At 34.1% G+C, this 27,992-nt stretch overlaps 4 protein-coding genes across 5 annotated transcripts; 1 reads left to right on the forward strand and 3 right to left on the reverse strand.

Annotated features, from left to right (window-relative positions):
* Window positions 1-108: 108 nt before the first annotated feature.
* Window positions 109-12,747, reverse strand: LOC145639627 (uncharacterized). 2 transcript variants are annotated; one of them, XM_081690914.1, is made up of 3 exons: window positions 12,597-12,747; window positions 11,396-12,234; window positions 109-401 (listed from the first exon to the last, which is right to left on the reverse strand). In XM_081690914.1, the coding sequence occupies exon 2, from the start codon at window positions 12,154-12,156 to the stop codon at window positions 11,407-11,409; it is 750 nt and encodes a 249-aa protein (XP_081547040.1). In that variant the 5' UTR covers window positions 12,157-12,234; window positions 12,597-12,747; the 3' UTR covers window positions 109-401; window positions 11,396-11,406. The 2 variants fall into 2 exon arrangements, with proteins under 2 accessions (XP_081547040.1, XP_081547039.1); XM_081690913.1 differs by having other exon boundaries at window positions 109-416.
* Window positions 12,748-13,509: 762 nt separating this feature from the next.
* On the reverse strand, window positions 13,510-17,175 carry LOC145639628 (protein CURVATURE THYLAKOID 1A, chloroplastic-like). Its single transcript, XM_081690915.1, has 5 exons — window positions 16,872-17,175; window positions 15,079-15,173; window positions 14,890-14,997; window positions 14,257-14,328; window positions 13,510-13,756 (listed from the first exon to the last, which is right to left on the reverse strand). Exons 1-5 carry the CDS (start codon window positions 17,035-17,037, stop codon window positions 13,691-13,693), a joined length of 507 nt encoding a protein of 168 aa, XP_081547041.1. The 5' UTR covers window positions 17,038-17,175; the 3' UTR covers window positions 13,510-13,690.
* Window positions 17,176-19,290: 2,115 nt separating this feature from the next.
* Window positions 19,291-20,337, forward strand: LOC145640692 (uncharacterized). The gene has a single exon (XM_081691926.1). It carries the CDS (start codon window positions 19,291-19,293, stop codon window positions 20,335-20,337), a length of 1,047 nt encoding a protein of 348 aa, XP_081548052.1.
* A 460-nt stretch (window positions 20,338-20,797) lies between these two features.
* On the reverse strand, window positions 20,798-23,576 carry LOC145638596 (GDSL esterase/lipase At4g01130-like). Its single transcript, XM_081689582.1, has 5 exons — window positions 23,181-23,576; window positions 22,796-23,017; window positions 22,421-22,578; window positions 21,986-22,256; window positions 20,798-21,241 (listed from the first exon to the last, which is right to left on the reverse strand). The coding sequence occupies exons 1-5, from the start codon at window positions 23,407-23,409 to the stop codon at window positions 20,973-20,975; spliced, it is 1,149 nt and encodes a 382-aa protein (XP_081545708.1). The 5' UTR covers window positions 23,410-23,576; the 3' UTR covers window positions 20,798-20,972.
* Between the last annotated feature and the right edge of the window lie 4,416 nt (window positions 23,577-27,992).

Consider the following 27,992-nt stretch of genomic DNA (forward strand, 5'->3'; position numbering starts at 1 on the left):
TTACTCAAATGTGTAGATCAGTATGTTATTTGGCAATCCTTGGGAGGTGCTAATTCAGATAACATGTCGGAGTGGTTTGAAATGTAACTGAGGTACTACTTTGACAAGTAACTATCAAATGTTCTTCTTACCTCTTATAGCAAAAAATAATTTAAAAAATAATCTTACTTTAATATACCAGTAACAAAATAAAGGCAAGAGAAACCAAGGTTTGTGATAAGAATGCAGCATGCTAAGCACCACAAAAACTGCGCTGTAGAACAAGATTATCTATATGAAAGGATAAATGGTCTATCCCTAATAAGCACCAAGTTATTCAATTTGCAACTCCAATGTCGTAAGCCAGGTACACTCTTAATGCTTGCCTTGCGCAATAGTCTGAGGCTCCATTTCATCGGAATCTGAAATACAGGGATCTGCAAGATGTCAGTTAAAATAAAAAAAAGCTAGAATTTTGGAGGCATAAAAATACAATGAAAGCATTAATGTTGATAGTATTCTCGTTTGAGTACAGTCATCTTTGTTATCTTGGATTTACATCAATCAACAACTCCGGCACTATAATGCAACACACAGCTGACTCAACTGTCTGCAACTTGACTTAAATGACTCTATCAGCATGACAAAGAAGATGGCATTAAATCTGTAGAACAACCTACAAATCATAACATTGGCCAATTTATAATATCACTCTGTACGATCAAAGTCATCAAACAACATGATGAATTGATGATATGTTTCTCTTACTGACTCATGGGGTCTCATGGCTCTTACACCATGGACATAAGTGTTGATCATGGTTTGAGATCAGATGCAGCTTCAATAAGATTCTTCACAAGAATAGGCAGTTGTACCTACAAAAGGATAGGATCTAATACCAGAGTTTTAAGCTTCTAAGTTAGAACTAGGATTGGATCTATTAGCTGCCTTGGAATGCCTGCATGAGAGAGACCAATTTTCTTTCCAATTTTCTACAGATGTTCCACCATTTGTTTAGGACAGAAAAAGTTGGATTAGGTGATAATAAAATTAGACATTATTCAACATTTCCAACTTTCTAATGACTCGACGTTGAGATTTGTCGTGTCCCTGGAAGAGGGCATAAATTACGACCTTCACTCCGTCTGCCCCTTAATATAGTGTTACACAGAGAAATGGCACGGAGATTATAAGGTGAATGAAAAGAACTAAGTTAAAAAGTGGGTAGGTGGGTGTGCAGTCAAGCTTTAGTGAAACTATAGAGAGGAAAATCTTACTATAACTGTTGTTTAGCATGAAAATTCAAAATGAGCCCTTACAAGAGTCCCAAGAATGAATGAGATTTCTAGGGCCAACCCAGGTCAAACTACGGTGGAAACTAGCACATGTAATTCCCAATCTTTCAACAGAGTGTTCTAAAGGTTCTTTCGGTGGGGCCTATGACTTTACCTGGTCTCGGATCTTGTGTCAACTTCATTCTCAAAGGTTAATCTTCATTCTCTAAGGTGATTAGGCCAATTATTAAGGCACCCTTCCTATTTCCGCTCTAAATTAAACATTGAGCTTTAAATTAAATAGCGAGTTTAATGTCATAATTGAGAATCCTGATGTAATTTCAGGATTGGTGTCATAAATATAAATAGATGAACAATATGGTAGATCTTGGAATGCCAACAGGGGAGCAGGAACCTTCCCTTCGTTCTTTCTCAGATTTTCTCCCAGATATTCCAACCCCTAAGCAAGTTCCACAATGACCACAACATGGCTCATGACTTTAGTCAAACTGAAGTAATGTTAGTTAATTTGTTTATTCATAAAAAACAAGTGTAATAACTTCCCTCTAATTCATGGAAAAAAATTGTCAGCTGCCGTTTGGCTCTTGCATGAGGTAGCCTTCAAGAGGGGATCTTAATAGGCGGTACATATGACAAGGGTAGTTAGAGAGTTGAGGCATAACTATTCCTACCTTAAAAGCACATGTCAAGCACAAATACTAAAAACAAGTACAGTCCACTTGTGTAATCAAAATCTAATGCATAGACATAAAGTAAACATCTCATCTCAGGAGCCTTTCTACAACCCTCTAAGTACATAACGGATTGCAGGAAATCCACCAGTTTTGCTTTAATGCAGAGGGAGGTTTGCAACTGTATTTAACCATTTTAGTCTCTACTTTTGCAATATCACAGTTTTCCTGTTAAACTGTTTGAAATGTGTGATAAGTATAGCTCTACCCGGGAAAATGGGGTAGCGGTGATAGGTGGAATGGGGTAATATTGTAATACATCCCATTTCTTCTTTCCCCAGCATTATAATACATCCCTTCTACCACTCTCTAATCCCATCATTCTCATCATCAGTTCTTTTTTCCCTATAGCCCAAGCATGCCGTGTGAAAGACAAAAAATTGATTATGTAATTTCCATTCCTTAATATCACCATCTATTTTCTGAGTTTCAGAACCATTTCTTTCTTCACTTTAAGCCTATAAGGAAACTGATGCTTGCTACACAGGTTTAAGAAACTATATCTTTCCCAACTCACATTCATGTTTCAACTTCAGCTAAGTGCCTCCAAAACCTATTATCTCCTTTATGTAGTCATTGTGCATAACTGTACCAATTTTAAAGTAAATATTATTTAAACATGAAGGGTAAAGTGTGATAATGATTCACTATTTAATTAAATTAGACTTTAAGCGCAGCTTTATATCCCTGCTCATAATTTTTTTTTTTGCTAATTTATGAAATGATGTCTGTAAGGGGCAGCAACTACCCACTTTGGTTGCTAGAAGAAGTGAAGTACAAAGATAGCAAGACACAGTAATATATGCAAACACAAGAATTTACCAGATATAATTAGAGCTGTCAAAAGTTGACCCGACCCGAAATACAGACTCAAACCCGATTATTAACCAACCCATCTGAACCCGAAAAAATGGTGACCCAAACCCGACCTAACCCGACCTGAAACAAACCCTAGACCCGAGTATGTGAGACCCGAACCCGAACATGAAATGACCTGAAGATGACCCGACCCGAATGTAACCCGTAAATTATTGACCTGAACCGAACCCGATTTGAACCAAAATTGACCCAAACTCGTTTTAACCAGTCAAAACCCGAATTTAACCCGACTTGTTACTAACCTGACCTAAATTCAACCCGACCCGTTCCCAACCCAACCTGTTACAAACTCAACCCGAAATCAACCCGACTTGTTATTGACCTGACCCAAATTCAACTCGACTTGTTATTGACCCGACCCGACCCGAATTTTACCAGACCTATTATTAACCCGACCCAAAAATTAAACCTGATCTGTTACTAACCCGACTCGATATCAACACGACTTGTTGTTGACCTAAATTCCACCCAAATTGTTCCTGACCCGATTTGAAATCACCTTAAACGCAATTTAGACCACCTTATTATTGTTAACCAAAGCATTTTGTCTAGGGAGACCAAGTCGGTCCAGGCCAGCAAAAGAAAGGAGCATCATCCTCAAATTTAAGAGTTAATATAGTATATATTTGTTGTATGGTCAAAGGAGATAATTATCTTCATAAATTATAAACTATAATTCCCTAGTATATTGCCATATATATTATAGTCAAAGGAAATAATTAGCTGGATAAAAATGATATTTATCTATTTATAATTAGTTGAACCCGAATATGACCTGACTTGGAAATGACTCGACCTGATTGTCACAGGCAAATTATTGACTTGAACATAACCCGACTTGACTCCGAGAATGACCCGACTTGGATTGACCCAACCTGATTATAGTCCGTAAATTATTGATTTGAATCGAACCCGACTTGAACCCGAGAATGACCCGACTTGAAAATGACCCGACCTGATTATAACCCGCAAATTATTGACTTGAACCGAACCCGACTCAAACTCGAGAATGACCCGACCTGATTCTAACCCGCAAATTATTGACTTGAACCGATTCCGACTTGAACCCGAGAGTTACCCTAATCCGTTTTAACCCGTGAAACTCGAATAAAACCCGACCTATTATGCACCCTGTCCGAATAGAACCCGACCTAAACCCGATAAGAAGTATGACCCAACGTGACCCGATTAAAGCATAACCCAACCTAAACCCGACCCGCATAGGTTATGAAATTAATCCGAATTGACCCGACCCACTCTTACCGACCCAAACCTGACCCGTTTATCCAAAGTAACAGCTCTACCCGAAACCTCCAAAAATTTTCAAAAAGCGTGGATACTAGTTTTCAATTTTAGAATTTTTTGACATTTTTTCACCCGAAAATAAAAATTGCCGAAGTGTTACCATGGTCCCTAATACCCGCCTAGAGTCCAATTGGCTTGGTGGAATCATCCAATTTGCCTTTAAACGATCAACTTACCGGTTTACAACTTGCACCGATTTCAATAACTCAAGCTTACCACGAACATTTATGACAACATTCAAAGATCACACATGGATCCAAACGGCATTATATGACCCCGAGATGTATCCCTCAAAATCTCAATGCTTTTCGACACCCGGCTTTGAAACAATCGAAATTTCTCAAAAACCGTGGATATAAGCCTTCAATTTTGGAATTTTTTGACTTTTTTTCGCCGGATATAAAAATTGACGAAATGGTTACCATGGTCCCAAATACCCTTCGTGAGTCCAATTGGGTGGGTGGAACCATCCAATTTGCCTTTAAACGACCAAATTACCGGTTTACAACTTACACAAATTTCATTAATTTAAGCCTACAACGAACATTTATGACAACAAATAATGATCATATAGGGTTCCAAACGACATTATATGACCATGAGATGTATTCCCTAAAATTTCAAGACTTTTCGACACCGGAGCCCTAAAGACTCCAAAAATTCTCAAAACCGTGGATATAAGCCTTCAATTTTTTAATTTTTTGACTTTTTTTTAACCCGTAAATAAAAATTGCCGAAATGTTTACCATGGTCTCAAGTACCCTCCGGGAGTCTAATTAGGTGGGTGGAACCATACAATTTGCCTTTAAACGGTCAATTTACCGGTTTACAACTTGCACCGATTTCATTAACTCAAGCATACCACAAACATTTATAACAACATATAATGATCATCTATAGCTCCAAACGGCATTATATGACCCCGAGATGTATCCACTAAAATCTAAAGGCTTTTCGACACCAGGCCCCGAAACCTCCAAAATTTCTCAAAAATCGTGGATATTAGCCTTTAATTTAAGAATTTTTTTACTTTTCTTTGCCCAGAAATAAAAATTGGCGAAATGTTTACCATGGTACCTAATATCCTCCGGGAGTCCAATTGGGTGGGTGGAACCATCCCATTTGCCTTTAAATGGTGAATTTACCGGTTTTCAACTTGCACCGATTTCATTAACTCAAGCCTACCATGAACATTTATGAGTACATATAATGAACATTTATGGTTTAAAACAGTATTATATGACCCCCGAGATGTATCCCTTAAAATCTCAAAGCTTTTCGACACCGGGCCCCGAAACCTCAAAAATTTCTCAAAAAGCGTGAATATTAGCTTTCAATTTTTGAATTTTTTGACTTTTTTACGCCCGAAAATAAAAATTGTCGAAATGTTTACCATGGTTTTTAATACCCTCCGGTAGTCCAATTAGGTGGGTGTAACCATCCAATTTAGATTTAAACGGCCACCGGTTTACAATTTGCACTTATTTCATTAACTCAAGCCTACCACGAACATTTATGACAACATATAACGGTCATTTATGGTTTCAAACGTCATTATATGACCCCAAGATGTATCTAATAAAATCTCATTTCTTTTCAAACACCTGCCCGAAACTTTCGAAATGAGATTTTCGACCCGAAAACTTAAATGGGTCAACACAAACTCGACCTGAAAATTAAATGGGTTAGGTTAAGGTTAAAAATTCCAACTCGAAAATGACTCATATAACCCGAACATTAATTAGGTCGAAATCAAGTCGGGTTAACCCAAACCTAACCTGAATAACCCAAAAACAAATTAGGAATAAATATTTTTAAAAACTCTGAAGTAACAGCCCAAGCCCAAGCCCAAGCCCAAGCCCAAGCCCAAGCCCAAGCCCAAATCCATATTCTTTATAAAAAGTAAAACCCTAAGGATCTTTTTCATTAGATGAAGTCGTTGCTCCTTACTCCTCTTTTTCTAATCTTCTCTCTTTAAGGGCTTCAAAGTGTAATCTCCTAAGGTAAATCAACTATCAACATCAATTTTCTCTCTTTTCGACTCTCAAGAAATCAATTCCTAAATCCTTTGCAAGTTGCAAGTGCTAGTCCTTCATGTCTTTCTCTCCTTCACGAACATCAAGCTTTAAGTTGCAAGTGCTCAAACTTCAAGTGCTCCTCCCTTTCATAGGATAATGCTTGTTGTTTTTACTAATTTCTAATTTTATTATACGTTATTATTATACATATTGTTTTACTTTTAGATTTTTGTTGCTGTGATATTAAATTACAAGTTTAATATACTTAAAATTGTTATTAATTTCTATTATTGTTGTTTTGTTGATATAATGTATACGATTTACATAATTTCTATGGTCTTATACATTCATATAATCTATACTATTCACCTAATTGAAGTATTATTTGAAGATGAAAATCTATCCGTTTTAGACTACTTTCAGTTTAAAGCAACCAGATTTAAACTAAAAAAAAGAAGGGTCAAATAAGGTCAATTTCGGGTTGACCCGAACCCGAAAATATCAGGTTCATGTTGGGTTTTGCAACTCGAAATTTTAAATAGATCAGGTTCGGGTTAGTAGCTGACCCGAAATTAGTCGTCTAAAACACGAACCCGACACGACCTGATCTTTTGCCAAGCCCTAATCTTAGCCTTCAATTTAGGAATTCTTTCATTTTTTTTTACCCGAAAATAAAAATTGCCGAAATATTTACCATGGTCCCTAATACCCTCTGGGGGTCCAATTGGGTGGATGTAACCATCCAATTTGCCATTAAACGACCAATTTACCGGTTTACAACTTGCACCGACTTCATTAACTCAAGCCTACAACGAACATTTATGACAACAAATAATGATCACATCTAGTTCCAAACTATTCCCTAGAATTTCGAGACTTTTAGACACCAGGTCCCGAAAACTCCAAAATTTCTCAATTTTTGAAATTTTTGACTTTTTTTCGCCCGTAAATAAAAATTGCCGAAATAATCATCATTGTTCCTAATACCCTCCAGGGGTCCAATTGTGAGGGTGGAACCATCCAATTTGCCTTCAAACGGCCTATTTACCGGTTTACAACTTGAACCGATTTCATTAACTCAATCTTACCACAAACATTTATGACAACATATAATGATCATATATGGTTCCAAACGACATTATATGACCCCGAGATGTAATCCTTAAATTTCAAGGCTTTCGACATCAAGCCTCGAAATCTCCAAAATTTCTCAAAAAGCATGGATCTTAGACTTTAATTTCGGAATTTTTGGACTTTTTATTCGCCTGGAAATAAAAATTGCCGAAATGTTTACCATGCTCCCTAAAAATCTTCGGGAGGCTGATAGGAGGGGCGGAACCATCCAATTTTTTTTAAACGGTCAATTTACCGGATTACTACTTGCATCGATTTCATTAAATTAAGCCTACCACGAACATTTATAACAACATATAATGATCATATACGTTTCCAAACGGCATAATATGACCTTGATATGTATCCCCTAATTCTTAAGGCTTTTTGACACTGGCCCTCGAAACCTCCAAAATTACTCAAAAAGCGTGGATATTAGCCTTTAATTTCGGAATTTTTTGACATATTTTCGCCCGGAAATAAAAAGTTTCCCAAATGTTTACCATAGTCCCTAATACCCTCCAGGCGTCCATTTGTATGGGTGGAACTATCCAATTTGCCTTTAAACGACCAATTTACCAGTTTACAACTTGCATTGATTTCATTAACTCAAGCCTACCACGAACATTTATGACAACATATAATGATCATATATAGTTCCAAACGGCATTATACAACCCTGAGAGGTATTCCCTAGAATTTCTATACTTTTCGACATCGGGCCCCGAAACATAAAAAATCTCGCAAAATCCGTGAATATTACTTTAATTTTGTAATTTTTTTTACTTTTATTCGCCTGGAAATAAAAATTACCGTAATGTTTACAATGGTCCCTAATACCCTTTTGGAGTACACCTGAATGGGTGGAACCATCCAATTTGCCTTTAAACAGCCGATTTACAGGTTTACAACTTGGACCGATTTTATTAACTCAAGCCTACCCATAAATTTATATATTATATGAGTCAGTTTACCATGGTCCCTAATACCCTCCGGGAGTCCAATTGGGTGTGTGGAATCATTCAATTTGCCTTTAAAGGCCAATTTACCGGTTTACAACTTGTACCGATTTACCGGTTTACAACGGCCAATTTAATTAACTTACACCAAACCCAACTTGAACCGAAATTGACCAAAACCCCTTTTAACTAGGGATGGCAATGGGTCGGGTCTGGGTCGGGTCCACTGAGACCTAGACCCAGACTCGAAATTTTAAAGGTGGACCCAGATCCGACCCAGAACTGCTGGGTCTAAAAAATTCAGACCCAGTTCGGGTCTAGCGGGTCTCGGGTCTAAAACGAGTCCAAAACGAGTCCAAAACGGGTCTAACTTAATTTTTATTAATTTTTTATAATTTTGTATATGATCATAAAAGATGCATTAAATTTTTTTTATAACTATAGTGCTATTAAAATAATAAAAGATGCAAACTTGTTCATATTTTTTACACACAAATAATTTGTTCATTAAAAAGAAAAGACAATGTAAGAAAAGAAAAAAAAATCATACTCCGCAAAAACTTAATTTCTTGGTTGCTTGTTGTTTTATTTGCTCACTTTTACTAAAGTTTATCTTCTAAACCTCTAATTACGTAGTATATTATGGTTTGTTTGGTATCAAGGATTTCATTTGAAATTCTGATTTGGACCAAAAATGTTGTTTGGGTAATGCAAAAATTTGAAATCCTGATTTGGGCCAAATCCAAGCCATTGGATAATTATATCCAAATTAATGAATTACAAATTCCATCTCATATGATGTCATTTCAAATTCTCACATGTAAAAAAAAAAAAAAATAAAAAAAAAAAAATAAAAAAAAAAAAAAAATTCCCCAATTTCTCTCTCCTAGGTCTTTTAACGTTTTCCCAATTTTTTTTCTCTCTCTCCTCCATTGAAGCAACTTCTTAGCTCTTCCTCCTCCATCAATGTACTCTGTATTCTCTTCTCTTCCATTGAAGCAACTTCTTAGCTCTTTCTCCTCCATCAATGTACTATGTATTCTCTACCAAAGATTCTATCCTCCATTAAAGCAGCTTATGTGCGTTCGCTTCCATCGAAAAATTTCTAAGGTAGTATAATCAATTTTCTAACCACCGATCACCATTGACATGTCAATTAGAATGCCAATTCCGAATTCGCTTGGTTTGGATGCCAATTTGGGTTGATTGATGTCATAATCTAAATAATGACGGCAGATTTTGGTTGATTAATGCCGATTTCTCCCCTAATTGGGTCAACAATTTGGGGATTTGGATGAACATGAAGAGAGAGATTTAGATAAACAATTGGGGGATTTGAATGTCAGGGGGAGTAGAGCAAGGAAGAGAGAATTTGATAAATTTGAAATTCTAAGTTTTTTTCCAAATAGAGAATTTGGAATTTAATGTCAGTAATTTAAATTCCAGATTTGAAATTCTAGATTTCAAATGAAATGCTTGAATCCAAACACTACCTTAAGTGATTTGTAATAATATTATAACTGATATATGTATTTATAATTTTAAAAAAATAAAAAAAATTTAAAACGAGCCCATGGGTCGGGTCTGGGTCGATAATATTTGGACCCAGACCCGACCCATTAAGCTTAGACCCAGATCTGACCCAGACCTAACGGGTCTAAAATTTAAGGACCTAGACCCTAAAATATGGGTTAGGTCCAACCGAGTCTGGGTCGGGTCCAGGACCCATTGCAATCCCTAGTTTTAACCCGTCAAAACCCAACAACTTGTTACTAACCTAACCTGAATTCAACCCGACCCATTCCTAACCCGACCCGTTACAAACCAGACCCGAAATCAACCCGACTTGTTATTGACCTGATCCAAATTCAACCCGACTTATTATTGACCCGACCTGAATTTTACCATACCTATTACTTACCCAACCCAAAAAATTCAACTCGATCTGTTACTAACCCGACTCGAAATTAGCACGACTTCTTATTGACCTGACCTAAATTCAACCCAAATTGTTCTTGACCCGATTTCAAATCACCTTAAATGCAATTTAGACCACCTTATTATTGTTGATTAAAGCATTTTGTCTTAGGCGACCAAGTCGTCCAGCAAAGAAAGGAGCATCATCCTCAAATTTAAGAGTTAAATATAGTATATATTTGTTGTATGGTCAAAGGAGATAATTATAGTTCCCTGTTATATTGCCATATATATTATAGTCAAAGGAAATAATTAGCTTGATAAAAATGATAATTATCTATTTATAGTTAGTTGAACCCGAATATAACCTAACTTGAAAATGACCCGATCTGATTATAACCTGCAAATTATTGACTTGAACATAACCCGACTTGAATCCGAGAATGACTCGACTTGGAAATGACCCAACCTGATTATAACCCGCAAATTATTGACTTGAACCGAACCCGACTTGAACCTGAGAATGACCCGACCTGATTATAATCCGCAAATTATTGACATGAACCGAACCCGAATCAAACCCGAGAATGACCCGACCTGATTCTAACTTGCAAATTATTGACTTGAACCGAACCCAACTCGAACCCAAGAATTACCCTAACCCGTTTTAACCCATGAAAACCCGAATTAAACCCGACCTATTGTTCACCCGACCTGTTATTAACCCGACCCAAACCCGATAAGAAGTATGACCTAACGTTACCCGACTCAAGCATGACCCAACCCAAACCTGACCCGCAAAGGTTATGAAATTAATCTAAATTGACCCGACCCACTCATACCCGACCTAAACCCGACTCGTTTACTCGAATTGACAACTCTAGATATAATCATGGTATTATGCATAGGTTCTTAACTGTAATGCCCAAAACATAATCATCATAGATTTCTAAAAAATCATTCACTTCTTTAATTAAAAGTTAAGCAAAAAATATTTAGCAGGAGCGATTCAGTTCTAACCATGTATTCCAAAAGTGAAGAAAATCAGTTAAAATAACATGCCCAATAATACTAAGTAGTAACAGATTACCAGCATAGCAAATTACTCAATATAACACAGTCATTAGCTAGTATATCCATGATCATCAGTCAACTGTCAAAGAAATGCAAAGCAGAATAAAATTTTGGTAATATAATACCTGAACAAAAATCATCTGAGCTTTGCCTTCCCAGATGTCCTTTCAGCTGCCTCCCTAATTTTGTCAATATACCCTTCGATTGGTGGTGTCAGTGTAGCCATAAACCGATTTGCAGGGAATGGAGCCATATCAGGTACCAAAGCTGCTGCTTTCAAAGGTTCAGGCAAAGCCTCAATCGCCTCTTTCTTCAATCTCAGAAGCGTAGTCTCTGCCTTCTGCCTCACACGATGCCTTCTCATCAAAACCCTACTGTACTCTTTAGCAAGTCGACGACCATCGTCAACTGTCAGCTCATATTTTGGAATGGCATCAGCATCAACTATACCCAAGGAAATTAAATCCAAACCCGGGGTACCCATCATTGATGGCTTCTCAAAACCAGTTCCTTCTTTGGCTTGTTTCTTCAATATATCCATCTCCCTCTGGCGCTCTTTGCTTATAAGCCCTAATTTCTCACGAGCCGCCTCACGTGCCCTCTCCTTAGGCTTCAAAAACCTAATTGGGGTTGGAGAATTCAAGCACTTTTTGGCCATCTCTTCAAGTTCAGCAGCCAACCCGGACTTACGGCCCCCTCCGGTGTCTGCTACTGCTCCTTTCTTCGGCGCCTTCTTAGATTTCTTCTTCAATTCCTGCGCTGCCTTAACCTTTCCTTTACCTTTTGCAGTACCACTCACAGAACATCGTTGCAAAAATTGGTGGCTTAAGCTCCCAATAGTTGTATCAGAGCTGGTCAATCTTTTACTAACATAAACCCTAAACATCTTTCCCAACTACTATAAATCCTAAGCTGAAGATATGCAATTCCTTTTGATTTTCGACGGTGGGTTTTAAAGACAGACCTGATTATACAATAAAAGTTCAATTTATATCAACAAATATGATGTAAAATCTCACAAAAATCCTAACTTTTTCTATAATCTAAAATACCCACAAAGAAAACATTGTCTTCTATATCCCATCAATCAACACAGGACTTATAAATCTCAAATCAGATGCTAATAGATTATAATGAGCATATAAAATTAAAAGCAATGTGAGAAGTGAAATTAACAGAAAATGGATTTCAATTACGAAGTTACAGTCTTATTAAAAGTGAAACAAAATGCTAGTTCATCCATTTCATTGAATAATTAGAATAGGATTAAAATATTAAAGATTGGTATTGATAGAGAAGAAGAAAGAGAAAGATAGAGCAGCTTACCTTCGTCGACAGTTGAGTTAAACCCCAGCAAAACCTCTGCACACACAGTCGCACCACCCCTTTAGCTTTCTTCTCTCAAAAGAGAAAATGAAGTAGAAGTTGAGTTTGGGAATTTCGGACTTTGGGAGTGTGTTTTCGGGTAGAAATTACCCGAATTTGGTTCCGGGTCAACGAAGTATCTGTTTTTTTTCTTCTAAAATAGGTGGCCTTTTTATTTTCTAAACTAATTTTTTTTTTTTTTTTTTGACAAAGATCTTTCTAAACTAATTTAGAAATTATTAAACACACAAATACCAATTATAAGTTTTTGATTTGTAGTAGTGCTTCAAATTTTCATAAATCGGTAAACCTCAAGCTCGTGTTATATTGTTTTCCTTCAAAAAAAAAGCTCGAGTTTATATTGACCTTTCTTATAATTGTACAACATGACTTCGTACTTATGTACCCTAAATCCATGCTTTGCATAATAATTGTGACACTTGACCAGAGACAATATACATATTTTTTGTATTTAATACGGATTATTGAGTACGTATTTTAATTCAAATGAAATGAGCATTCTCAATTTACTATTGATAATTGAAGTTCATTTTCAGAGCATTGGTTATTGCCTCACCAAGAGTACATGAATGTGCACATACCTTAATGTATATGATTGATTGTTTTCTCACCAAAAAAAAAAAAGAAAGAAGTAATTATTGACAAGTTAGCTCACTCGACCATACAACCATTTCTTGTTCAGTATGCCTTTTTCCTCCACCAAATCTACCAGTAAACTAGTAAAGCACCAGGAATTCAGCAGTTAAATGAACTTTATCTTGCAGGCGTTAACAAGTCGTCAACAACGATTGTCCTCAATAGTGCAAATATAACCACGCAGATTCGCAATGTGGAAGCCAGAGGGCAACATAAGTAGAGCAAAAAAAAGCCACTTAAATTATATAAATAGCATGTATATTTATCCATATCAACATTCCAATACTAAAACTGGAGACACGAGCAATTGGAATACATAGTAGCTCTATGGCCTATAATACAACATGGATAAGAACCGAATTTGCAATATTGCTAGTCAGATGTAGCTAAGTGTAACTCTACTCCGTTCCAGCAATTTTCTTCTTCAATGATTCGATGTCTTCTGCTAGTTCCTTTCTACTAGACTGAACAAGACAAGAAAAGGTCAGTGTCATTTAGCAATTAGCATAAAGATGAAGCTGTGAGTAAAATCATCAAACGACTTTTGACACAAATAAAAAACTGAATAGCAGACTTTATCATCCTAAAGACCTCCTCTGTTTCTTATAGGCTTAGTAGAAAATAATTATAAGAAAGATATGCACCAATATACAACCAACAGGTTTAGTAGCACAAGAGATCAAATATCAGTAGAAGGGTAGCACAAGGTCTTTGCATTAACTAAGCAAGTGCGAGAAAAGCAAGAGCAAGGGATAAGGTTCAGATGAGATGATGTTAACTAAAGATAGTAGGGCATTAGGCTTTATTTATTTTTCTTTAGCTGAACAGAGAAAGAAGGGTATCGGGGTTGAAGCCGAACATTGGACATACAAATATAGGAGAATTGCTTTCAATCAGTTCAGAAAGATAACAAAACTAAGCAGCTCAAATTCACTGAACAGAAAATAATAAACAGGAACATTACCTTGAAAAGAAGGTATCGGTAAACAAACCATCCAGTGTATCCGAGCCCAACCAACTCCATGATCTTAGGAAGCTGATGATATCAAACATATAAATTATGGATCAAACATACTTTCAAAAAAGCTAATTATCAGAAAATATCTGTCAAATTTGTTCTTCAAATGAACCTATTCATTCATCTTAATAAAACCCAAAAATAAACTTAGCGAGTTAGCGTCTATTCACAGAGCACCTCATATTGGCTAAATAAAAAAATAAAAAGAAAAAAGAAAGAAAGACCTGAATTTTTCTTTGGTATATATCAGCTGGATCACTAACTAGGTAAATACGTGGCAAGAGTTCAGCAAACTCAAGAGGAAGCACCAAAGAAACGTAGCAAGAACTTCGAGGCACACTGTTTCTCAAATCAATCACTCTTAAAACTTATAAAAAAATGGGATTTTTCTTTTTGGTTCGTCAAATAGGAAGGGTACAATATAATTCAGATACTACTAGAGGGAGAATACTGTTGGAGATATATATATTCGGAAAGGATACTTTTATGTTTGACACAATTCAAATACTGCAAAATGTAATTAGATTTCAAGAAGACAGATCCAAGAAGGGGTATAGTAGAACAGAAAAGATCACATACCAGAGGAACAGAGTTGATAGCACCAACAAGAATGGAAGATATCCAAACTGCCACTAATGCCCCACCACCATATATAATTACTGTGGACTTATTTTCAAGTTTATCCCACTGCAGAAGTTAAATAAAAAATTAGGCCATGACAAAACACTAGCAGTGGGCATTTCATGTGAGGTCATTAGTCACACTTACCTTCTCTTTCAGGTCACTAATTAGTTCAGAGCTATCGACTGAAGTATCTTCTGTTGAGGAAGCCTTGACCTGAAGGGAAGAAAACCTTCTTGACTCTGCAGAAATTAAAAAAGAAAAACTGGCTCAGTACCAGCTATGCAAGGAAGCAGCGAAAAAAGCCAGACTGCCAGAATTCAAACATTTTACAACCACGACCAAAGAATGTAGAAACACGTCTAACAAAAAGGTTCAAATTTTAGAAAACTGTCCAATATAAATATCACTAGTTCTATTTGACCTTAGAGTCCTCGCTCAGTCCCCAAGACAATGTCCAAGGGAACTCTATAGATAAATTAAGGAGTGTAAGTACAGCTTAAAAGTGAATTTAACCAACATTGCATTAGAATTAGTGAATTAAGGAAAGCTGATAGGTAAGGTATGCAATAGTCCTATAGATGCATTAAAGTATTTTTAGAAAAAGCAAGCAAAGGAGATTTCTCAGACATACAAAAAGGGTCATGTAAGTATCAACATTCCCGACACAAAATCAATTGCTAGACATTCCGATTCAGGAAATACACAGTGCACAACTACAAGAACTAAGGAACTCGGACACTAATAAGTAGACAGTGGAAAGACAATAACAAATTAACAAGCAAAATAATCCAGATAAAGCTCACATTGGAGGCAATACACTTGCACCAGAATGCGTGAATATTTACCATTTTCCTGATTCTTAGCCACATATTAATACTCCGTACACATTTTCATATATCCTCACCCATCACATTAAGTATTAGTTATAAATATTAATTCATGCAGAGTATGTTTATAGGTCCTCACCTTGAGTTCATCACTATAATTTACAATTTTTATGTCACAAAAAAATTCATGGCACCGTCAGGCTAGAGATAAAACCACACATAATTAAACACCTATAGCTTGCAAATGGTAATGGCAGCATAATAACTAAGACATTTACAATTGTTCGTAAAAATTGCATCCGCTACCATTTTCAACAAATTAGGCTTGGCTAAGAGGCTAATTTTAGATCTTCTCAGCAATGGACAATTAATAGGTAACCTCAACTACAATTCCTTCATATTTGAACTAGTCTGTCCTTTTTGCTTCACGCACCATCGCATAAGGATGCAAGGATCCAACCCTTCTATTTATGAAGGAAAGCCCTACGGGCACAACCTTTGACCAGAATTGAGATTCCCCATTAGAATCCCAGCTAAGCTAACATGAAGTTCTTTTATAGCTTTGAATCTCTTTACTTGGGGATAAAATTAGGTTACAAACTTACAACTCATTTGTGGTCTTGTACCAATTTCCACAAAAAACAATATGATAAGTTTCTTCTACCTTTAAATGATTAAGAACACTTCAATAGATCAATAATATGGGATTTTTAAAGTCCTCAAAACTAAGGCAAGTCTAAGAAATTATTACAAATTGCCAAGCTTTCCTTATCACTCAATCCCCACAAATAATTCTACGATTAATTCTGAAAAAATATAGTTAATTCACAGGAATATAAGAAGAAACACGACAAAACCGCTCAATTCTTATCCTTTCAGGGTTGCAAATTGCAAATTACATTGTTATACTATTAGTAACTATCTTAACAGTCAACATTTGTAGTTCAAAGACAATGACTTTGAAATTCAACTCATTCAATCAGACTACCCTTATAATTATACACTAATTATCAAACCAAAATTAATTAATACAAAAACAACATGAGTCAAAAAGGCAAAACTTGCACAAGACAGACCAGGTGTTCGACGAAATGCCGCAAAGAAAAATACCAGACAAATTGTTGGAGAAGATCCTCAACGATGAAGTAGAGGAACGAGGAGGAAGATAAGGCAACGCTAAAAAGCGGGAAGAGTGGTTAGCGTGGACACGTGGAAGCAACCCAGTAGTTGCAGCCGCCATTGAAGATGAAGTTCCTGCATAAGCTGCTGCTGCCATTGTTTAACCTCCTTCACCCAAAATAAGGCCTTTTTCAGGCTAATTTTCTCTCTCCAGAAAAAATAAAAGGTGGGTGCTTGAAAATGTGAGAGAAAATTGTTGAATTTGCTGAAATTTGGGTTTTGTTCAGTTTGGTTTTCCACCATTCGTAGCATATCCATGAGATTTTTATTTATTTTTTGTTTATTGAAGAAAGTGATTTTGTTGGGTGACACGTGGAGTGATGAGGGCTCCTGATTGGGTGACTCCCTATCTCAAAATCCACGTTTGACTTCTCCTTCACTTGATTTAATTTAATTACTTTCTTAAAAGTTTTTAAACAACATTCCAAAACATAAAATTTTTAGCTAAATGGTTTTGTGGGTTTGTATTGTACAGTACTATAGATTAAGTTGACAATATCTGACACCGGGATAATGATGTAGACAAGATTTGATTTCAATACACTTTAAATGTCTTTAACCAACTAAATTAGGTTAATTAGCTAGCACAGTAGCACCTTCAACACATCAATATTGTTATAATTGTTAAGTGTTGTTTGTATTAGTTGGTAGCTGATTATTTGGTTTGGCTATCTAGTTGTATTAGTTGTTTGTGTAAATCTGCTAATAAGAACTAACATCAGAATACTACTACATAAATTTTTAAGAATCTTTGAAAGTAAAGGTAGAAAATTGACCCCGTAAAATACTACACTACAATAGTTTACAACATCATTTACAAACCTCTTTTCTAAAACGCTCTTACAATCAATTTTTCGACTCACACTAATGTTTCAATCCATTCTTAATGAAGACTTTCACATGAGGTTGTACTTGGTCAAATCTCTCTTTTTGGCTCAAACAACTCTCATTAAAACAACCTTTAGCCCCATGTGTGTACTAAACCTATCTCCTCTATCATCATGGTTATTAAGCTCTAAAATCTAATTAATATAAGATTCAAGTTTTTATATAACATGGTATCAAGCTCTAAATTGCATATCAAATGATGGATGATTGAAGTATACTTTAATTATATTATGGTAATTTTTTTTTTGAGGGAATATATTATGGTAATTTTATATCAAAATAACATTGCAATAGTTTTATTAAATTTCATATGTCAATAATTTTGAATTGTCCCACTATAAATTGGAGTATTTTATTATTTTTTTAATAGAATTGGATACAAAATATAAAATAGAAAGAACATGTCAAAATTCCAATATATATATATAAAAAAAATAAAAAAAAAATAAAAATAAATAAAAACATTGACAAGAGTTTGAATAGGAACTAGGATTGCAATGTTAAAATCTGCTATCTACAAAGAGGCTGAGCATTAAAAATGGTCATGGGTATCCAAATAACAAACTACATACTTCTGGTAAAACATTCTTTATACTACCCATCACTTGATTTAAATATCGACATATTGAAAAATATCATTATAATCCAATGCAAATTACGTAGTAAATACTCCAATCTTTATCACATTCATACATCCATATTCCATAATATCATAATGCCTCGTAAGAATGTATTTGGAGTTGTCCACTCAAACGTGCATACGTAGTTTGTAGACCCAATACGTAGCACTAATAAACTATCAGTCCAAAATGCTAACACATCCACCAATGATTAAAGCTAAAATTAGTACATCATCAATATTCTCTTATTCCTCATCATCTACCAAACAAACTTATAAAATGTACCAACCTACTTATACAAATCCATTTATATAAACTACTATAAACACCCAAAACAAAACCATTATCATATTTTTATTGAAAAAAATGTTATTTAGTTGGTAAATTACGTCCGTATTCTTCGCTGACTAAGTGTCAAGAAATAAAAACCAAAACCTTTATTTTGAACAACTCAAAAAGCACCCCTTTTTCTTCTCTGGTGCTGACAGTCTAGCATGGCCCTTCTTCTACGTAATTATACTTATTAGTGTCATTTTACTTCCATTTTTATTTCCTTAATTATCACATTTTTCATCAACCATTCCCTTTTTCCTTTTTTCTAGCATATAAATTTCCATTTTCATCTTATTTTCACTAATAAAAAGTCTTAATGTTTGTATCATTATAAATCTCACTTCTCAAAGTTCTCATCTTTTTTCTGATTCAGATCATAAACCATCAAAAATCCAATATTTTTTCATCTTTATTCAAAGAAATCAGAGGATTTTCTGAAAAAGATTGAAACTTTATGATCATTTTAGATTAATTATGGAGTAATTAATCATAATGTAAGATCAGAAGCAATGTGGGCTAATTTCAACATAAACTGGTATGCAATCTCTACTATATGGGTGATCATGATCTTAAATTTATCATTTTTTCCTTCATTTTCTTTAGCCATAAACAATATTACACACATTAGTGATGATAATCCTACTTATTTAGATGATTATCTTTATAATTACTCCACAAAATCATTACCCAAAAAGCCTCACACAGGTGTTCTGTACAACATTTCACTTCCTGCTAATTTTTCTGATATGAAAGTCTCATTATTAAGGTTAAGGAGAAGTGCTTTATGGAGTAAAGGTGTAAATTCAAGTAATTTTGATATACCACCAAAAATAACCACTACACCTTATGTGAAAAGATTGGAAATCATGTATGAAAACTTGGGGAATTTATCATCTCAATACTATGAATTACCTGGTTATACATTTCTTACAAAAGTTATTGGATTCGCGGTGTATAATGCCTCGGATTCTAGTGAAGGAACGAGCTCGAAAAGGCTTAATATCACCTTATTAGTAGGGGAGTCAATTAAGGTGAAGTTTTCTCAAGGGGAAGTTTTATTACAAGGGAGAAATAATAGTGAGGATGTAAAAAATAAGCTTAAAAAGTGTGTTAGATTTGATCCATTGAGTGGTTTAGTTGAGTTGGGAGATATGTTAAGGCCTAATGTTTGTTTGTCACAAGGTGTAGGGCATTTTGCTATAGCAATGCCTAATGTTAATGACTCGATATCACCTTCACCTCCATCTCCGCCTTTACCTAGAGGTTCGCCATTGTTCCCATCCTCTCTAGGCCACAAAAGAAGAGAAAGGAAGAAAATCATCGCGATGTGGGTGTGGTGGGTGGTTGGATTCACAGGTGGACTAGTTGGTTTAATGTTGTTAGCTTCGTGTATTGTACTTGGTTACAAAACATATAGTTCGCGAAAGATAAAAAGTATGGAAAGAACATCGGAGAAGAGTGAGTCTCTTAATACAAAATGGATTGGCAATAGTAAGTTTCCTTTGGCCCCGGTTTCTAGAACTCAAGCAGTCCTTGAAAATGACTTTGCTCCTTAAGATTGATAATAGTAAGTTTAAGTTTCATTTTTATTATATTGGTTTCTTCTATATGTTAGTGTAGTTTTAATACATGTACAATTTTTTTAGCATGGAAAACTGTAAATTGTTCATATGTATTAAAAAGAGGGTTAATTTTGCCTAAATTTGCTGATTACTGTTATTCTTGGCTTGTGAAATTCCCTTGATCTTCTTGCATTATCAAAAGAGATTAGATTCTTTAACAATCCATCATTCATTATGTTCATGATAAGTATATTAATCGAATCGAAACCGGCAGCTTAATTATCAAAAACAAAAATAATCAGTTTGGTGGAATACACCCATCATTTACAGCATATGCACCAAAGAAGTTATCTGGAAATTTCAAAAGGAGACAAGCATATTATTATTGTCCACTTAGTCTATGATGACTTTGAATAATTATGGTGAAATAAACTAGTCTTGTTGACAATAAATATTTAAATCCATCAACAACTTTCAAGGACAAATCTTGGAAAGATTATTTGTACTACCCAAATTCATCATTATTGATAATTCAATTTGATGCTATGCACCAATTTATCTGGCCAAAACATAACTAGTACTACTACTAATACTAATAATCTAAGAAGCGGCCATTTAGCTTATGCAATTTATCCAATAGGGTGGAGGTCACAAACGCGATTTAGAGGGAAAGGAGGATCGAATATAGAGCCATTAAGAATAGCTAAGGTGACAAGCTTATTCGCGGCTTCAGTAGCATGTATGCCATCCCAACTTACATACTTGCTAGGATCTTCACAAGCTGTTGCTGTTAATGTGCTTCCATTTATGAGTTTGGTATTCCCACAAAATACTTGAGGGTTGAAATTGTAAGGTCCACCCCCTTGACCACAACATGCTTTAGTTCCATACTTTAGGCCTGTTACACATGACAAATATATTAATATTTATTTATTTAATTAACCAAAGTTCAAAGTAAAAAAGAAAAGGAAAAGCTCCCTTTTTTTTTTCTCTCAAGGTAGGGTTATCTACAAAGTAGTTTGATTAAGAATAGCTACTTGATTAATAATGTGATTATAATGATTAAACATTTACAAGCATTTCTTAGAAAGTGATATATATTAATATACAGAGTATCAGTCAATTTGTAAAGTAGTTACATCAAGGTGAATTAGGTGAAAGTTAGATTAATAGCTAGTTTACTTGGTAAAGTCTGTCTTAGAAGCCGTACCTGAGAGATCGAACCCTGTCTATAACATCATATATATCCTAAATGATTGATCAATATTGTTTGATTCTTAAAAAAGACAGGTGATTATATATTTGGTAGTTATGAAGTCATGCTCATGATTAAGATCAACCAGATTAATGCCATTTTAGCTGATGCGAGCTTACTTTATTCCCATGAACTTATCATAGGTTATATTCCTCAATAATTAATTATATACTGATCATTGCTAGCTGCCTTAATCATCATAATTCATAATCTAACTCTTTATCTACTTAGCCATCATAATATGACTTGTCATGACACCTAGTCATAATACATAGAGTAATGATTTAATTAATCATTTTAATCCATAATATCTCTCTAATCACCTTTTGAGTTAAGTTGGAAATAATTAAGTCATAATAACTTGAACATAGCATAATTGAGTAATACCATAAGTTGTAGGGTGTTGGAAGAGGTCAAGCAATACAGAGTGAGTATCCACATAGATAATGGAAGCATTAGGGAGAACTCCTCTGGTTTGTTGGATTGCATTCTTGAGCATGTCATTGTAATCTTTCACAGCATTATTGTAGGAGATCATGCAACCGAATTCGTCGAAATCCGAGCTTTTGTGTGGGAGCTCCACCAAGAATGCTGGGTAACAACCTATTGGTGCTAGATTAAGCACCCAAAATGTTCTTCCTCCTATACCATATAGTTCCTGAATTTTCATTTCATATAATTAAAGAGTTAAATCTCAAATAACTGGTAATTGGGCTTGCATTTGGGCCTAAGTCCTGATAATTGAGCATGATACTATGGCCCAATAACAAATTGCTGTATTTGGGCCTTAAAACCCAAAAAAAGATTAGATAATGGACTGACCTTGATAGTATAAACAATCTGGGAAATAACTTGAGGTAAAAACTGCTTCACTCCACCAATACCAAGGTTTGCTAAATTTCCAGTGAAGTCATTTTGGCCAATATAGAATGTGTAGACTGCTTTGCTAAATATGCTTTTTGAAGGAAGAGGTGTTGATACTAGCATAAAAGTTTTAATTAGCACTCAATATAACATACGATACGTGAAATTCTACTAATGCATTAATATCAAATGTTGTTACTCCCTTTGTTCCTTTGAACTTATTCGTAGTACATATTTAAGTGTACACTACGATTATTTTTAGAGTATAGTTGTTATATTGGGAAAAAGAAATATAATGAGTCATGAGAAAGTGTCAAATAATAATATTCCTACCATTAGTAGAAGAAGAGTGGGAAATTTCAAGAACTCTGGATTGTAACTCCTTCATTTGGTTAAGCTGAATGGCCAAAGAGAAAGGGCTGACACCAGTGACAAACAAGGAAGTGTTTGGTAACCTTACTGTAGAGGCCGCTGTTGCAAAGTTTGCTCCATGTCTGTAATCAGCTCCAATTGACTTCAAGTACGGGCTTACAAATGGTATCCCGATAGCTTGTGCTGAAAAAAAAAACATACAGAAAACATGTCTATTATACACTCGGATGTACCTAAAAATAGTTACATTCACACCTTAAGTTTTAGATTTCTCAGATACCCTTTACAACATGAAGTCGCTAAATTTAAGTCCACATTTATATTAAAACAAATCTAGTGAACTTACCTAAGAAGTCAACAATGACCCTTCCATCAGAAGCTCTACCAACAGGTTTCTTGAAATAAGTCATCCCAGAAGGCCCTCTTTGAGATGGAAATGCAGCAAAGAAACCTCCAGTATCAGTATTCGAATCCCCAAAGTTAAATATTCCCTCTATATCACACTTACCTTCACAAAACCCGGCCCTCAACACCGCCACCACTACCACCACCACAACCACCACCACGCGACCCATTATCGTGCCTAAAACAGACCAAAGACTAATGTTATGTGACAAAGAACCAACTATAAATCTAGGGCTTTAACAATTTATGTTACCCCTAGGAAAATAATGATGGTAAGGACCATAGAAGCACTTCTAAATATATGCATGCTTTGTGATCAACTGAAATTTTGATACTATTTTTGCTAGCATGCCTGCAATTTATTTTTTCTTTATTATCTTATGAAACTTTAAATCTGTGGACCACCACAAAAACATATTGGTAGTTTGGTACCATGAATTTTGGTCTCGTGGTGGATGATAATTGATAGGTGAATGGTAATCTTGGACATGTTTTTGAGTTTACCTCGATCTAGATTTTTTCTCCGAGTTTATGGATCCTAAACTCTTGGATTTTATGCATCATTCAAGTTGCATTGCCAATCATCTCAATTTCGAAAATTTAATCATCATGAATTCATGAGCTTATAAATTGCTTGTGTTCTCTCCGTCTGAAATTAATAGTGGTTAATACAGTTATAAATTGTTCAAAAATGATTGATGCATATCTTAAAACAACAATAGTTTAATTTGTGCTCGTAATCAAATATATATCCTTACTCGAATTAGTGAAGATTGAGATTATAAAAGTAACAAATTATTCTAAATGGTCTATGCGAAGTATTGATGTCTATGTAATATTGCAATTCATACAAATTTGGAGGGCTTTTTTTTTAAGAGTTTTAAAAAAATGAAAAGGTAAGTAAGAATTAGGAATAGGAACTAAAAATTTATTCTCTCTTTGATTAGAACTTTTAGAAGGCCTAACTTTGTATTTAATTACTAATATTGTAATAGTTGGGCTTGGGCCCAACATTAATTAATATTTCGATCTAGATCTTGTCTATAACTCTATAATATCTAGCCACTTGTGATTGATGATTGGATGACCGATGAGTGTTTACGAGACTACGATAGCGTGTAGTCTTTCACCAAAAACTATTTTATGAGCTTCATAATAACTCATTAAAGCAATGCTCTCGTAGATGTGACATCATGCCAACACAAGATGTCATTTAGCTAGACCATCAAAGTTCTGTTTCCATGACTTTTTAGTTTTTACCGAGCATATAATTAGTTTTGCGACAAAAAATGTTTGTTGGTTGAGTTTTTGTAGATTTTTCTCAATTGAATAAAGTAATTCCTCCGATCATATTATTCTCGTATTTTTATAAAAAAATATTAGTATAAAATTACTCTTTTTGTTTTTATTTAAGTATTTAAAATTGGCTTTTGCACCATTTAGGTGCAAGTGTGCAACACATTGACAATATTTGTGTTTTATATATAAGAGTAAACTTGTTAAAATCGTCTTAATAATTTTCAAAATAAAATTTTATAATTTACACTCCCTCTGTATTTATCTAAGTGTCCTGGTTTGACTTTGACATTCACATGCACAAGTATAACCAATGTTTTTGTTTTACACTTAAAACTAAATAGAGTCATATTAAGAATCGTCTTAATACATAGTTTTCAAATATCAACTTTTTATAATTAATACTTATAAATAATTAAAAATATTATTAGATATCTGGTAATAGGAGCATCTTGGGATAGTCTCCATTGAGATTTTATTGCCAGTTCCGCTCTTGAAGCTTATTTTCTTAACAGTTATTTCTGTAAGTTAGCCAAAGTTATGCATTGACAAATTATCAGTTAGAATGCTGCACTTAACTAAAAACAGAGAGAGTACACATTAGTAATACTCTGTACACTACAAGAAAAATGTCTTTTCGTAGCGATTATTTCGTAGTGATTGTACATTCGCTACAATATGCAAGTCTGTTTGTGAATTAATTAAGGAAGTCGTATCATTTTACAATTGTCATGGTTTTCCCATATAAAATCGATACGAAAAACATAATAATACATATCCACACTATTTTTACACATTTATATAATTTTGAGAAATTGTATCATTTACAATCGCCACTAAATCCTAAAAATCGATACGAAAAGTCTTTTCAACACTAGATATAAAAATATTGTTTGACAAAAAATACATAAATAATGTCATAGTTTATTGGTGAAATATTTAATATAAGAGTTTGAGGTTGCATGTTCGAATCTTGTAAAGATCATACGCATGTTTTAATCTTGTAAAGATCATACGCATGTTTTTTTTTTTTTTTGAAGAAAATGAGTTAAACATTTATAGTGATTGTAATCGCTACAATAATCACCACGATTAGATGTAGTTTTTCGTATCAATTATTGAGGCCAACCCCAGCGATATCGAAAACCACTACTAAAGGCTAAGGCAACGGGGGATATTGTATCGAATGACCATTCGTTGGGAAAGCTTTTTGTGGCAATTACAATTGATACTAAAGGTTAAAATAATCGCTATGAAAAGGTTATTTTCTTGTAGTGGTATATATCAGTATTCGAACTTCAACATTGACAAATATGCCGATTAAAATGAGGAATATAAAAAAATGTACGATTAGTACATAAAAGAGGAATTATATTGTTTTCTTATTAGGAAGGGTTTGTTTTTATTGACTGATGAATTGAACTAAACTGAACTTATTGAAGCTAAACTGAATATTTTATGAGAGAAGAAAATTAAAAACTGAAATGAATTATACTTATAAGAGCTGAACTGAAGTGAACTAAAAAGAATCTAAAGAGAACAAGCCCTAAGTATAAGACTATATTGTCCCTCAAATTGTCCTTTCATGACCCCTCTCCTCTCCTCTCCACGTACAATCTTAGAAGGGTAGTGTCACGTTTTTAATGCTCTCTTTCGTTTTTCTTATAGAATGTGTTAGTTAGAATTGATGCAATTACATGCAATCTATTTTCAGAATAATTGACATACTTTTATCTTCCAGTCATTTCAGCATAATTAACATGTTACAGAGTATCATAAATAAGAAGAGATCACTATCATAAAAATATATTTACTTCACTAACTTTAGTTTTCATTAAACAACTTTTTTATGATCTTCATTGATTATAATCTTAAACTAATATAAGTACATGCTAGAGATAACATGTCCAAAAAAAAAAAAACCTTTTACAACACCCCATTGGAGCCTTAGAGGATAGATAAAAATATTAGAGGAGATAAAAAAAAATAATTAAAATAAAATAAATTAAAATAAAATCGGGTTATGTCAGGCCTTGACATAATACTTCGTGTTTAAACCCACAAAAAAAATTAATGGGTTTGTGTTAATTTTTGAATCGGATCGGGTTATAAAAAATATGGGTTTCTTCGGGTTTAACATATTGTAAGAAGCCTATCTAATGGACCAATACATATGCATGCAGCCCACCTAAGCCATATACGACGGGTCGACGAAGTGTATGTATCAATACATTTTAAATACGGAGTACTACTGGTACTTCTTTCCATTAGGGGTATAAGTATAAATACGATAAAAGTTAAGGACAACTGTGTAAAATAGGTTTGAATATTCAACCGTTTGGAAATTCTAACAAAAAAAAAATGAAGAAGATTCCCCAATATGCAGATCTGTGAGATCTGATGAGAAAAAATAGCACCCTTGCTTTTCAAAAATAAAAATGCTTAGGGTCCACGTCATACTGGGCCCCATAATTAGTTGCGTATAAGACCCTGCATCTGCATCACACGTCACCCTGTCTGTTTGAACCGCCGCGTCTTTTATTACTTTTTTATTTAAAGCTGCTACGTCAGCTAACCAATTTCGCATTTTTCGCCTTTCTTTTTCTTTTTGCGGGTAAATTTAAATTGCTGGGGTAATCGGTAATCAAATTTACTTACTGTAAATATGGATTAATGTAACCAATATAAGTACTACCTCTGTTTTATAATTTATACTCCGTATTATTTGTAATTATTAGATTTTTTTTTTCTCTACTTTATGTTAAATAGTTACAAATAATGTAAAATAGAAGTTGTATATAACATACTTTGTATTAACAATTCAAGTAGAATTTAATGATAACAATAACAAAGAAAAACTCTAAAAATGTATGTCAATTATGATTACATAATCTACATCGATATAAAACGTTGATATTTGGCAAATATTTACTGAAATACCTGTATAAATTGTAATAACTTTAGTTTTAGGAGTTGATATATCACGGGGTAGTATTGAACGGTTAATTTACTGTGCATTGGCTTTGGCTCTTGCTACATATGATGTTGAAAAGATAAAAACTATGAACTATTGACTTAATTAACTTGTATATGTAAATATGCAATACCTCAAAATAGTTATATATATATATATATATATATATATATATATATAATATATATATATATATATATATATATATATATATATATATATATATATATATATATATATATATATATATATTTGGATTTTTTTCATGAAAATGGTCAATGCTATCGACTTTTAATTTGTGGTTGTGAAAAACTAAGACCTTGTTTTATTTAAATTGTTTTTCTTGAATGAACTAATCAAGATTGATCTTTATTGATGTTTACTTGTAACTAATAAAACTAATTTTACTTGTCAAACTTATACTTCCTCCATTTTTTCAATATTGCACCACTTGTCATCTAAAGAAGTATCATAAATATTGCA

The sequence above is a fragment of the Chenopodium album genome, chromosome 7 (assembly GCF_948465745.1).
Source record: "Chenopodium album chromosome 7, dcCheAlbu1.1, whole genome shotgun sequence".
Taxonomy (NCBI): domain Eukaryota; kingdom Viridiplantae; phylum Streptophyta; class Magnoliopsida; order Caryophyllales; family Amaranthaceae; genus Chenopodium; species Chenopodium album.

Coding starts and splice junctions, on each gene's coding strand:
- LOC145639627 (XM_081690914.1), bottom strand. CDS start 12,156: ATGTTTAGGGTTTATGTTAGTAAAAGATTGACCAGCTCTGATACAACT.
- LOC145639628 (XM_081690915.1), bottom strand. CDS start 17,037: ATGGCAGCAGCAGCTTATGCAGGAACTTCATCTTCAATGGCGGCTGCA. Junction 15,174..16,871: donor CTTCTCCAACAATTTGTCTG/GTATTTTTCTTT, acceptor TAATTTCTGCAG/AGTCAAGAAGGTTTTCTTCC. Junction 14,998..15,078: donor TTAGTGACCTGAAAGAGAAG/GTAAGTGTGACT, acceptor TAACTTCTGCAG/TGGGATAAACTTGAAAATAA.
- LOC145640692 (XM_081691926.1), top strand. CDS start 19,291: ATGTGGGCTAATTTCAACATAAACTGGTATGCAATCTCTACTATATGG.
- LOC145638596 (XM_081689582.1), bottom strand. CDS start 23,409: ATGGGTCGCGTGGTGGTGGTTGTGGTGGTGGTAGTGGTGGCGGTGTTG. Junction 23,018..23,180: donor GGTCATTGTTGACTTCTTAG/GTAAGTTCACTA, acceptor TTTTTTTTTCAG/CACAAGCTATCGGGATACCA. Junction 22,257..22,420: donor AGATTGTTTATACTATCAAG/GTCAGTCCATTA, acceptor ATGAAAATTCAG/GAACTATATGGTATAGGAGG.